Source organism: Musa acuminata, chromosome BXJ1-4 (assembly GCF_036884655.1).
Source record: "Musa acuminata AAA Group cultivar baxijiao chromosome BXJ1-4, Cavendish_Baxijiao_AAA, whole genome shotgun sequence".
NCBI lineage: Eukaryota > Viridiplantae > Streptophyta > Magnoliopsida > Zingiberales > Musaceae > Musa > Musa acuminata.
This window is the reverse complement of record NC_088330.1, coordinates 9,063,562-9,076,106: the sequence shown is the minus strand read 5'-3', so window position 1 is coordinate 9,076,106 and position 12,545 is coordinate 9,063,562. Positions and strand designations below refer to the sequence as shown.

Below are 12,545 nucleotides of genomic sequence, written 5' to 3'. Positions count from 1 at the left end.
CAGAAGTGAACGAACAATGAGCAACTCACACAATCAAGGAGTGAGCGGAGCTCCCATCACCATTGTATCTATCAGAGATGCAAGTAGTGCAGTAACAGATGCGAAGAAGATGATCGAAGCTCCGCTCGCTCCATGAAAGGAGGTGAGGCTTTCTCGTGTGTGTGTGTCATATGACTCATTATTCATCTACTTCGGCAGGTTTCTTCCTTGGCAACACTCCGTTTAATGCATTTCTCATGCTACGTTTGCACATTTCATGTTCTTAGTACAACTACTCTAGCTTTCATGCCATAGGATGAATCATTTCGACGATGCAAAAAGCCTAGTGACCTTTTTGTTTCTCTACCTCGACTTTCATGAGAACAGTACTTCATTTTGCGTTCAGGCCAAGGTCCATCATACCGTACTGTATCGAAGTTTCGACCCAGGCTCGATACGATACGGTACCAGTGTACCAGACGGTACATCAGGGCGTACCGAGCGGTACACCCTGGTATATCGATACTGTAGCAGTCTATAACAGTATAGGACGGTCCGCGTACCGAGTACCCAACGGGCCGGTACGCTTCGGTACGACAGACATTGGTTCAGGCTATCATCGATCATTCACAAATAATTAATCATTAATTTATTATGCACTTTAACTCTGCACTTTATCATTCACAAACTAAAAATTAGGGTATTCGGATCTCATGATTCATATATTTAGTAACGGAAAGTATATAAGAAATCTTACATGATGAGTGAGTCAAATTGGTCAAGATTAACATATACTGAATGGAACACCAGTTCAGTATGTCACTATCTATATAAGATTATAATTTAAAATATTTCATTTATAGTGGATGTTATAATTGAGAGTTCTCAGTTTAATAACTCTTGTAACAAACAAATTACAAACATTATATTTGGTTTTGAATGTATGAGATAAATTAATCTCTCAATTAAATCTTTATATTATTTTATATCTGATTTTTCAGCTATATTATCTTACGTAGGTTTATCATTTATTGGCTTATAAGCTATCATATAAAATATTTTTATTAAATCTCTAGCATATTTTTCTTAGCACAAAAATATCTTTCTTTTTAAAATAATGTCTTCCTTTTTTAAAAAAATATTATCTAAGAGAAAAAAAAAATAGGAGAAGAACCAATTAGTACAAAATAAAAATAAACTATTTTCCTATATGAAAAATCAGAACTATGTGGAAAAGAAAAAGAACTCATGCTAAAATTTTTGCGCAAAATTTCTCGCTAATTAAGCTTATGAAATATCCGAACCCCATCTAAAACATTAAAAAAAAATTTGTTTCCTAAATGCGAAAGCCATAAATTGATGATGGATTAAGTGACATAATAAATCTTTTTGGTGGTTGAAGCGTCACATAAATAGGTCAATAAATTGCAAAATCATAGCCGATAATCACACTTTTTTTTATTAAAATGAGAAACACTAGATCAGTCGAATATTCATTAAATTTGAAAGATTTAGTGATCAAATTTAGTGAAAAATCATGTTTTGTCATAATCAAATAATTACTTAGCGCGATAATTTCATCAATAAATAATCTGTGTGAGGTGTATGAGTTAATCTTGTGAAGAAGTCCTTTTATTGAGATTCCTAAATACTTATTGAGTAGTTCATGCACTGTCCTAAATAATCATTTAAGATTTTCAATAGTTACACAGTGCATGAACTTGATCATAGAAGATATCTTACAAATACGTTTTTGTGATTTGATTTTGTTTGGTGCATTATCAAGTTCTATGCATTTCGGAGTGATTGGTCAACTATTTCATACATGTCCTCGAAGATCCCTTCACTCCACGTAACAAAGAAAGACCATGACAATCATTCTCGCCTCAGGTGGAGAGCAAGAGCACTCCAATCATCGCCTTTAGACTTTGGGCATGAGATCTACCTTCTCCACTTTCACATGGAAAAGAAATGGATAGTTAGGACCTTCTGCATAAGACCTATCTTCTCGACCTTCACATGGAAAGAAATGGAGCATACCATCGTGTGTGCACCATGATTGTCAACTAAAGACGATGATCGGAGCTCCCTTCTCTCCACCCGAGGAGGTGAGGATGATTGTCATCGTCTTTTTTTCTTGGAGTGAAGGGATCTCTAGAGACATGTCTGAAATGATTGGCAAGTCCTTTGATTGCTCCAAAATGTGCAGAAATTGATAATGTGCCAAACAAGATCAGACAGTACTGCATGAACACTTCAAATTGTCAAACAACCTCGTAAAAATTCACCTCTTCAAAAAAATAGTTTCCTGTTTCATACTCTCTTCATAATCTTCAGAAGAAAATGTATATTACGATAGGCATTATTGAAGAATGAAAGAGGGTATATGAAGCTCTTGTTCGTTAATATGATAATTTTATCTTTAAAATTATCTTTAAAATTATCAAAAGAAAAAATATATCTTGATTTCTTATGTTACAAAAAAACAATCTTACCATTTTACCTTCTCACATATTTATAAATATTAAAAAAATATATGTTTATAAATATAATAATGAAATCCTTGGATTTTAATATAAAAGTAAATTATGCTTCAAATGCATATTTCTTCCAAGTGTATTTTATATTATTTATATTTATTTTATTCAAACTAATCAGAATTAATTATGCTTAGTAAATCATTGATTTAATTATGTACGAGGAATGTTAATGGAATATTCCAGTTCAAAAGAGTAAATAATTAATGTAATTCTGTATGGGTACACAGTGCATGAACTTGTTCATAAGATCCCTATGATAAAGATCTCTTATAAGTATGTTTTCATGATTTGATTAAGTATGTTATCAACTTCTATACATACATTTCAGAGTCATTAGCAAACCATTTTGGACATATCTTCGAAGATCGCTTCACTCCACATAATAAGAGTTATGCTTTGATCTCGAAGGTACAAATTCATCCTGAGGGCTTGCATCGAAGCAGTGGAGGCAGCTTAAGCGAGCAGCCAAGAAGGTAGGTGGACTCCCAAGGGCTAGTTCACAATGGCTAACTCATGGTCATCCTAAGGTGCGACTTATCAGTTGGGGAAAGTTTGAAATCATTTCGAGGTACGACTTGACCTTTCAAAGATGCTTAATGTCACTCCAAGATGCTTCTTGGTCACGTTTGGGTCTTGTACAAGTGATCGATATCGAGAGGATGTCTCGATCCGATCTATTCGACGTTCAAATAAGTAATTTAAGAGAGTCTAATATGGCTCAAAAGAGTTGATGTAGAGTCTGCCTACCCCTGTTTAGCATGGGGGCTCGGGTTTTATATATGAGCGGTCGATAGCATGAAGACAATGATAAGTTAAGGTATCTTTTATCCTGCTAGAGGGTCAGGGTCATTGATGATAATAACTGACGAGTGCATCCTCCAAAGGATGACATATCTATGATAATATGATTTGTTAAGGCTCTTAATTTGTCTATGATAAACAAGAGATGACACAAAATATATATTAGGATGGACATATTAAAGAAATAAAAAGACATATGTAATATATGAGGCTCTCACGGCTCATCAAAGGAGAATCAATATATCTAGTTTTATTTTTAAATATTTAAAAATATTATTTTCTTAATTCGAATTTTTATTTTTTTAGGTTATAAAAAAATAATCTTATTGTTGTATCAAGGTCAACCTTCACATATTTATAAAGATTAAAAAATATATTATAAATATAATAATAAAATCCTCGGATTTTAAGATAAAAGTAAATTATGCTTCAAATGCATATTTCTTCCAAATGCATTTATTATATTATTTATCTTTATTTTATTCAAACTTATCATAATCAATTATGCTTAATAAATAATTAATTTAATTCTTTATGAGGAATGCTAATGGAATATTCTCTTTCAAAGGAGTAAATATGATATTTTAATAGTGTTTGAGGGTATACATGTAAAAGTACTCAACAATACAGCCGTAGAAAGTACTCTCCCTCCTTCGGTGCTTCGGAACTGATCTCGGGGAAGAGCGATCGATGGCGACGGGAAGCGTCCAAAAGAAATGGCCGTCACCGAAGCGGAGTAGAAAGTGCTCCTCAACTCCCGTTTCACGGGCATCCCCTTCCCTCCCTCCCTCCTTTCCCTCATCCTCCTCTCCTCCACAAGTTCCAACGTTCCCCTCCCCCCATCCCTTACCTGTTCTCCCTCTTTTAATATCTTTTCCGAGGAAGAAGAGGAGGAGGTCCACGGAATGATGGAGTCCGGGTCCGCCGCCACCGGCGGGGATGGTCACATCAAGGGCGTCCAGACGCACGGCGGGCGATACGTGAGGTACAATGTGTACGGGAACCTCTTCGAGGTCACCGCCAAGTACGTCCCCCCGCTTCGCCGCATCGGCCGCGGCGCTAGCGGCATCGTCTGGTGAGCCAGAAAGCTCCCGCTTTTATGGTTTCCGAGTTGTTTTTAGTTCCGGTTGATAAGCTTGTGATGAAGATGTTGTCGAGTTCCGGTTGGGTCTTCCTTCCCTTCGCGTTTGCTCTACGTTTGAGTTGGAGTTATACAAGAAAAAAGGAAGGTAAGGATTCCATCGGAGTGACTTTTCACGGAGTGATATTGAGTTCCGAGTTGGTATCATGGCTCAGACAGAGCCAAAGAGATCTTGAAGCAGAATTGCTTGTAGAATAGAGATGGACGCTTTGAAATTTTATCCTTCAAAGAAAATATTTGAAAGAAAAAGGATGATTAGCTATAAGGTGATTGTTTAAACGTTCTCCTCCGCATGAATCCTTGTCAGCACTGATATGGGATAACCTAAATTACGGGGGTACGCCTTTTAGTATCCTAACCATTACTCCAATGGTGGTTGCATGTCATCTCTGTCATCCAGCTAGTGATTTAGCTTTGGTGCATTTAATTGATTTTTGTTTATAGTTGATTTTGGTTCTGATTCTTTTCATTTTTAATTACGCATAGGAAGTCGGGCTGATTATCTTTGTGCTTTTCCGAAGTTATTGCAGAAATGTTTAATGTTGTTTTCTTGCTAACTCAATAGCATATCAGTATCTTTTCCTAAGATATTGAAAAGATGGGAAAAAAAAGATATTATGGATGCCTTTTCAAAGAAAAGGGTTTCTTCATTCTCCATGATGATGTCTTTTGCATAACTACCTTCGTCGTTCAACTTTGAGAGTCAGGATGCAATCATGAAATAGTTTTGTTTTCTCTCTTCACTTTATTAGCACAGGATAATTTTATCTTCTTTGCTGCAAAGTTTGTTAGCTTAATTCTTCTAATCAATTTTTGGGAATATCAAGATTAATAAGGTGTTACTTCTCTACCTTTACTTTAGTGCTGCAGTGAATTCTCGGACCCATGAAGTGGTTGCAATAAAGAAGATCAGCAATGCATTTGATAATATAATTGATGCCAAAAGGACTTTAAGAGAAATAAAGCTTCTTTGTCACATGAATCATGAGAATGTAAGTTTGGTGTGAAACAGACATTACTCCTACTTCTATCAGCTTCTCTTAGGTTGTTTCTAGTTGTTGTTATCATTCAATTAATTTGCAAGTAAAACAGGTCTTCTGAAGATCTGATGTTGGATAACCCTGTCCTTCATAATCATTGTCCAATATTGAAATGCTTTACTTCCCCACCCAAGGGAAAGTCATTAGAAGCAGCCTTTGACTTGATGTTTCTTATGTGATCTTGATCTCTTAGGAATAATTTCTGGCCAGATGTTTCTTAAGCACTTAAACAGGTATCATTATCATTAACATAAATCTTGTGCTGATGAGTTTGGTTATGATGTTTGTTGTAGGTACTATAAAGCTCCACTATTTTTGTGTCATACTATCCTTTGTTCAAGTCCTAATGAATTGCCACCAATGAAGCCTTTGAATACAAAATTTGGTTTGGTTCGTTTATGAAACTTTAAGTCCCACAGGATGTTCCATTTTCCAAATCACAGTGACTAAAATATTAAAAATATGGGGATGTAGCATAGAACCTTCGAGCTGTGATCTTGGTTTAGGAAATTCTCTTGTTTAAAAGAAACATCAAAGTAAAGGCATTAAAGCAAGGGGATACACCGATGTGCTCTGGCTGTCATGGTTTATCTGATCTGCTCTGAAAGAAATGCTTGTTTCTCCAACTGGAGAAGTAGATGAGGCATGTTCTTAAGTCATTAATGTGGTGGAAGTGAAGTTTGGTAGGAAGTCTAATATGAATCAGGAAGAAGACAATCATCTTCAATAATTGGAATCTGTTCAATGTAACAGGTTGAACTTTGAGCCATGTCATTGTAAAGCTTTGGAGTCTATCTATTTGAAGCTCTAGTGCAGATGGCATGTTAACCTTAAGCGTGCATCATTGTAAACTATGAAGTCTTTCTGCTTGAAGCTTATTACTATGTTCTCAGTTGGAACTTAGCTACTTTTGATTACTCCTGATTGGTGGCTTTAGTTGGTAGTCAGAGGTACCATCTACTGTATGTTGAGTCTCAAAGTTCTTTTTGTATTTTGACTTTGGGCTATATGTAATATTCATGCTTTATCAATATAAATTCAGTTATTGAAATTTTGATTAATCACTAAAAAAGAAATTGTGTGGAATATTTATTTTTATTGATTTTCGTATATTTAATCTGGCAGCTTTCACAAAGGAAATATTCAAGAAAGGAACATTTGATCCCTAATGTTTTGTTTCAACAACAGTGCTACTTTAGTTTGGTTAATTACTCTTACACTTTGCAAAATTTGGATTTGATCTATGGTTCATTTTCATGGTTTGATAAGGTTTTAGTTAAGTTATTTTAATATGGAGTTAATTATTCCTTACGAGGTTCTTCATCTTTTCAGAACATATGTACTTAATTGTTTTGAGCCAACATATATATCTAATTGTTGAAGCTTTAAACATTCACCCTTACCTTTGTAGTACTTGCACACTGTGATAACTATTCTCCAGTACAGGTTATTGCAATAAAGGACATCATACGCCCTCCAAACAGGGAAAATTTCAATGATGTCTACATTGTTTACGAGTTAATGGATACTGATCTTCATCACATAATACACTCCAACCAGCCATTGACAGACAACCATTGCCAGGTTTGATGCTAGCAATTTCTGTGGATTACAACCCACCTGGAAGATGAATGAAGTCCTTCATGAGTTTTATATAATATTATCAAACCTACATGAGTTTTATTGTGAAGCTCTAAAGATCATTTATGAATTTGAAGAATGACTTGTTTGCTTGTTGATATATCTTCAAGCGAGTATTTAAACATAGATTTTTTAAAGATTATGTATTGTGTTTTTGAATGCTCTAACTTCTACATTTGGACACTTATGTGTAAATTTTCACTCTCCATTACTTGTGATCTCATTCTTTTGTGAATTTTCTCCATTTGCTCATTGAGCGCTTTACTTTCAAAAGTTTATATGTGATTATTGCAAAACTTTAAGATCTGTGCAAAGTACAGATCTCAAGAACTTCTAAGTTAACTGGAGTGTCAAATGAAGCCCACATAAAAGGAAAAAGAAATTGTTGTAGTAACATCAAAACAATTACTGAATAAAGAATTGCACAAGCTCAATAAACTTAGTTATATTCAGATGTTATTATGAAAAGAATATGAAAATTAAAGTAATGATTTGATCATGTAGGTTGAGACTAACCTTTTATTGTAAATTTTAGCTAAATCACACAACTTCCCATATGAACTATGGATCAAGTGCATATCAGATGGTAACCTCCACACCAAAATGATGTGTTTCATATATGTTCTCTAAAGCTGCTTTGTTGTTTCAAATGTCTTCTGTTCTTGCTCATAGAAGACTGTTTGAAAAGGTCAAGCAAAAACAAGGCATTTTGACCAATAATGGGATGCTAAATATTTGTGAAATTGAAAGATACAAACTTCTTTTGGTTCTCTTGAATGCTCCAAAACTATTGGTGAAGATAATAATAAATTGGAAACTACAATATATATCATGTTAAATGTCCATCTGCAGTTTTGGAAGATGTCACATGAACGTTTATAATCTTCTTCTTTCTACTGCATTCCGAAAAGCTTTTTACTGTATGTTCAGCTACTTATTTCTAACTAAAATATCAGCCTTTCAAATTCAGTTATTCACATGGTCAATCTTTCTTGATTATTGACATATTAGTTCTTAGCAGATCTTGTTGCAAATTTAGGGTTCTAGGCTCCAGATGTTAGGCTCTGTTTTTTTTTTCTCATCCAAATGCGGATTGCCATATTGAATATAAGTTGCTAATATAGGCTTCAGTTATTTATCTTTTCAGTTGTTGCTGTTAAGTAGATTTTCTGCAATACCAAAGGCACCTTAGTTTTTTTGTCTTGCTGCATGATAGTTTGGTGTATCACAAGGATTTGTTTACCTAATATCTTTGAATTCTGGCTTGCATGATATTCAATTATTCTTGGCAGTTCTTTCTGTATCAATTACTTCGAGGGCTGAAATATGTGCACTCAGCCAATGTCCTGCATCGTGATCTTAAGCCCAGCAATTTGCTGATAAACGCAAATTGTGACCTTAAGATTGGAGATTTTGGATTGGCAAGGACGACTTCTGAGACAGATTTCATGACTGAATATGTTGTCCCACGTTGGTATCGAGCACCGGAACTGCTCCTTAATTGTTCGGAGTACACTGCTGCTATTGACATCTGGTCAGTAGGATGCATATTTGGCGAAATTGTTACCAAGGAACCATTATTTCCTGGTAAAGACTATGTCCATCAGTTAAGGCTGATAACTGAGGTACAAGTTTAAGTGCATTCCATGATCAAATATATATTATACTATGATTACTTGCATATGAAATTACCTGTTATAATTGTATTGTTAATGTCAGACAACTTAAATCTTATTACATCTAATGCTTTACACTGTTAAAAATCATGATTCTTTTTGGTATTTATCTTTTATCCTTGCTATGTTTTAATCATTGTTAACATCTTGTTAATGCGCCATACAAAGTAGTCTATCTGATGTACAACAGTGTCTTGACTTCATATAAACTACTTTAATGATGATTAAGTGATCACTAAACATTACTTTGTGTGTTCTATTATTAGTTGTAACTCATTAGTCCTTTACTTCTGTGGTCTTGTTTCTTGGCAATTCTCCATGTACAACAGTGTCTGTTGTTTGCACATTTCATGTACTTAATATAACTTGTAGAATGCAAAATGTAGTGAGTGGTGACATTCCAATTTCTACCTCAACTTTCTGATAAAATGTTTGATCGTGTTGTTCATGATTGAGCTACATTTTGATTATTATCTATTTTCTGTGGCTAAAACTTATGTCATAGTCATAGAAGGGGCATTGTAACATTTAAGAGTAAGGTCAAAAACCATTATTAGCAACCAAAATTACAACTCTCAGGTGCATATGCCTCGTTCTGTTGAACCTGTGCACCTAACATGCCAATCATTTGCAACATATGTATGGTGAAATCTCTACCAATGCAGCATGCCAGTATATGGATTGTTACCAAGGTATGACAAACCTACCAGTCTTTTCGGACATCAATACAAGATCTCCCTTCTGATGTGAGGGAGTGCTCATGACACCCTTGACAATCATAATTAACTCGTACAGCACCAGCCTGTGCCATACTGTTACATACTGGTCCACTGTGGCACTGATATATGAAATCAAGGTCTGCCAAAAGCATACCGTCCGGTACGGGTGGTACGTACCGGTCTGATAGGTTATTGGTACGCAGACTGCCCAGTACCATTACAGTGCTACAGTGCTATACTGTTACAGTATATAAAAAATATAAAATTGTTCGGTACACCAGGGTGTACCGCTCGATACACCCTAATGTACCGCTCGGTATACCGGTATCGTACCGTACCGAGCCAGGATCGAAACATCGGTACGGTACGATACGACGAACCTTGTATGAAATAGCACTCCTTGGTCTGTTTTTTATGTAAAGAATATCCAATATCCATAATAGCTACCTGACTAGCAACTATGCTGATGCACATAAACGTATACTCATTCATTCAACCACAGTTGAAATTTTTGGTGATACTGGTGGTGCAATTGAATTTATTGCTGACACAACTGTATAATGTATAAAAACCATTGTTTGTACTTCAATCACTTTAATTGTTTAAATATCTATACTTTTTGGCCTAACATAAATCAATGATTTGAGAAAATTCACTTTCTTTTGCAGTTAAAAGATTTCTTCTTGTAGCCAATAAACTGACATTTCATTTAATTCTTCACTGTGGGAAGCTAATAGGTTCACCCGATGACTCAAGCCTCGGATTTCTCCGAAGTGACAATGCCCGAAGATACATGAGACAACTTCCTCAATACCCGAAGCAACAATTTCATGCTAGGTTTCACACCATGTCTAACGAAGCCACTGATTTGCTAGAAAAAATGCTTGTTTTTGATCCGAACAAGCGAATTACTGGTATATCAAGTCTTCTAATGTTTCTTGATACAGCTTTAGGCAGCTGCTGTCATCTTATTTTTTCAAGAAAACAATCATGTTTATTTTTTTGTGGCAGTTGATCAAGCTCTGCACCACCCATACTTGGCTTCTCTTCATGAAATTAATGATGAACCTGTTTGCTCGACTCCATTCAGTTTCGATTTTGAACATCCATCACATACTGAAGAAGATATCAAAGAACTCATTTGGAGGGAATCACTGAAATTCAACCCAGATCCAGTAGTGCACTAGGATATGTTCTCTATTTGCTGTTGGAATATGTGGTTGACATTAATCTCCAATTTGAAGCCTCCTAAAGCTGGTGAAGGTTAATTTGGTAGTCGTCGGAGCTCTTCAAATCTTCACCTGAAGTAGATTCATATTGATAACTCCTCAAAAACAGTGCTTTAAGTGACTACTCAGTAAGTGTGATCCTTGAGAAGTTTATACTGTTTGCATGGCAGAATATTTCATGTCTCTTTTTCCTCGGTCAGCTTCATCTATTTCCCTTGAATCTAATTTGAAAACACTGATATGTAGCACATCTTTCATCTTTAACTGTCATTGCACTCTTCTTATAGCTCCATTGCTTGATCTCTAATTATTGACTGAACATAAGTACTAATGATTCAACTCAAGACATGATAAGAGAACATGCTTTTAACTACCAGCATATGTCTAATTTGCACTATTTCTTAGCTGCATTTATATTTCCATGAATCTAAATTATCTTCCTGTCATCTTTGTGTCCCATGTGAAATGCATGAATACATAAATGAGTCGCAATGCCATAAATTTCTTTGGCATCCAAAGCCTACATAGGCCACATCCCAAGTTTGTTTTCCTTAGCTGAACTCCGCAAATGATCTCAAGAACTTGTACCAATATTTCATTCTCCAATTCGTGTACCTTTTCTTGGTGTCAAATAATGTATACAAATTCAAGTAAATATTATTGCCTTGAGATCCAAATTCCTTTCCATGTTCATTGTTTTCTTCAATTCTCATATTTCTTTCTTCTTTGTTATAAGCATAATAAAAGTGTAAAGCATATACCCAAAATCTTATACATATAACATTAGAATATATAAATTTGGTCACTAAATCATATTTTGCATATGCTTTTATTCTCCTCTTTCTTTACCATGCTAATAATTAGTGAGAATATCTAAACATATATTTAAATGTAAAAAAGATACTCCCACACTCAGTATGTGAACACTAGACTCGCTATTTGTGTATATGAACTGTTCAATGCCTCTCTCCCCGTAGAACACCTGCACGCCTTCCCCGAAAGAAGAGGTCTCCACCACAGTGTTCATAAGCAGCCTTCTGCTCTCTGTGCGCCGCCCCCCCCCATGAGCCCCGCCATGAAGCCACTTCTCTACCTCTACCTCGCCATCTTCCTCTCCGCCCCGTATGCCTTCCCCGCCGCCGTCCAGCAGCAGACGTGCGGCAGCCCCGCCACCGTCGAGGACGCCTGCAAGGCCGTCGTCGACACCCAGCCGGCCGTCGGCTACGACTTCTGCGTCTCGTCCCTCGGCGCCGCGACGTCGCTGGTCAAGCCCACCGACCTGCACGAGCTGGCGGCCACCGCGGCGAAGCTGGCCATCTCCCACGCGACAGCCACCGAGTCCAAGATCGAGGAGCTGATGGACCTGGAGAACGACGCCACCGTGAAGTCCTGCTTCAACACCTGCCTGGACGTGTACACTGACGCGGCCGACCGCTTGAGGGACGCCCTCGACAACCTCTCCGCCCGGCTCTACCAGAAGGCGATGGCGCAGCTCGACGGCGCCATGGACGCGGCGGACAAGTGCGAGGAGGCGTTCAAGGAATCCAAGGGATCGTTTCCTTTGGCGTCCATGGACAAAGACTTCAGCAGGTTGGCGAGCATTGCCCATGGCATCATCGTCTCCATCGAGTGATCCTCTACTTCAGTCATTCACGTGTTTGATCTGCCCCTCTTTTTCTTTTCTTTTTTCTGTTTATTTAAGGGTGTAAGAGAGTAAGAGTTCATGTTTTCTAGCAATATTGATGCAGTTCGTTTAGCAAGCTTCATTAAACTTTCGAG

At 36.6% G+C, this 12,545-nt stretch overlaps 2 protein-coding genes across 3 annotated transcripts; both read left to right on the top strand.

Moving 5' to 3' along the window:
• Positions 1-3,966: 3,966 nt before the first annotated feature.
• LOC135645997 (mitogen-activated protein kinase 2-like) lies at positions 3,967-11,058 on the top strand. Of its 2 annotated transcripts, none has more exons than XR_010498941.1 (6): positions 3,967-4,395; positions 5,324-5,453; positions 6,948-7,085; positions 8,435-8,767; positions 10,275-10,451; positions 10,549-10,688. XR_010498941.1 is itself a non-coding variant. In XM_065165032.1 (6 exons), exons 1-6 carry the CDS (start codon positions 4,226-4,228, stop codon positions 10,722-10,724), a joined length of 1,131 nt encoding a protein of 376 aa, XP_065021104.1. In that variant the 5' UTR covers positions 3,967-4,225; the 3' UTR covers positions 10,725-11,058. The 2 variants fall into 2 exon arrangements, 1 of the variants encoding a protein (XP_065021104.1); XM_065165032.1 differs by having other exon boundaries at positions 10,268-10,451; positions 10,549-11,058.
• Positions 10,756-12,531, top strand: LOC135646004 (putative invertase inhibitor). The gene is made up of 2 exons (XM_065165042.1): positions 10,756-10,894; positions 11,744-12,531. Exon 2 carries the CDS (start codon positions 11,830-11,832, stop codon positions 12,397-12,399), a length of 570 nt encoding a protein of 189 aa, XP_065021114.1. The 5' UTR covers positions 10,756-10,894; positions 11,744-11,829; the 3' UTR covers positions 12,400-12,531.
• The last annotated feature ends 14 nt before the right edge of the window (positions 12,532-12,545 follow it).

Bases quoted from the DNA above. Each gene is read 5' to 3' on its own strand.
- LOC135645997 (XM_065165032.1), top strand. From the start codon at position 4,226: ATGATGGAGTCCGGGTCCGCCGCCACCGGCGGGGATGGTCACATCAAG. The intron at 7,086-8,434 runs GTTTGATGCTAG...TATTCTTGGCAG, and splicing joins TGACAGACAACCATTGCCAG to TTCTTTCTGTATCAATTACT. The intron at 8,768-10,267 runs GTACAAGTTTAA...CACTGTGGGAAG, and splicing joins AGTTAAGGCTGATAACTGAG to CTAATAGGTTCACCCGATGA.
- LOC135646004 (XM_065165042.1), top strand. From the start codon at position 11,830: ATGAGCCCCGCCATGAAGCCACTTCTCTACCTCTACCTCGCCATCTTC.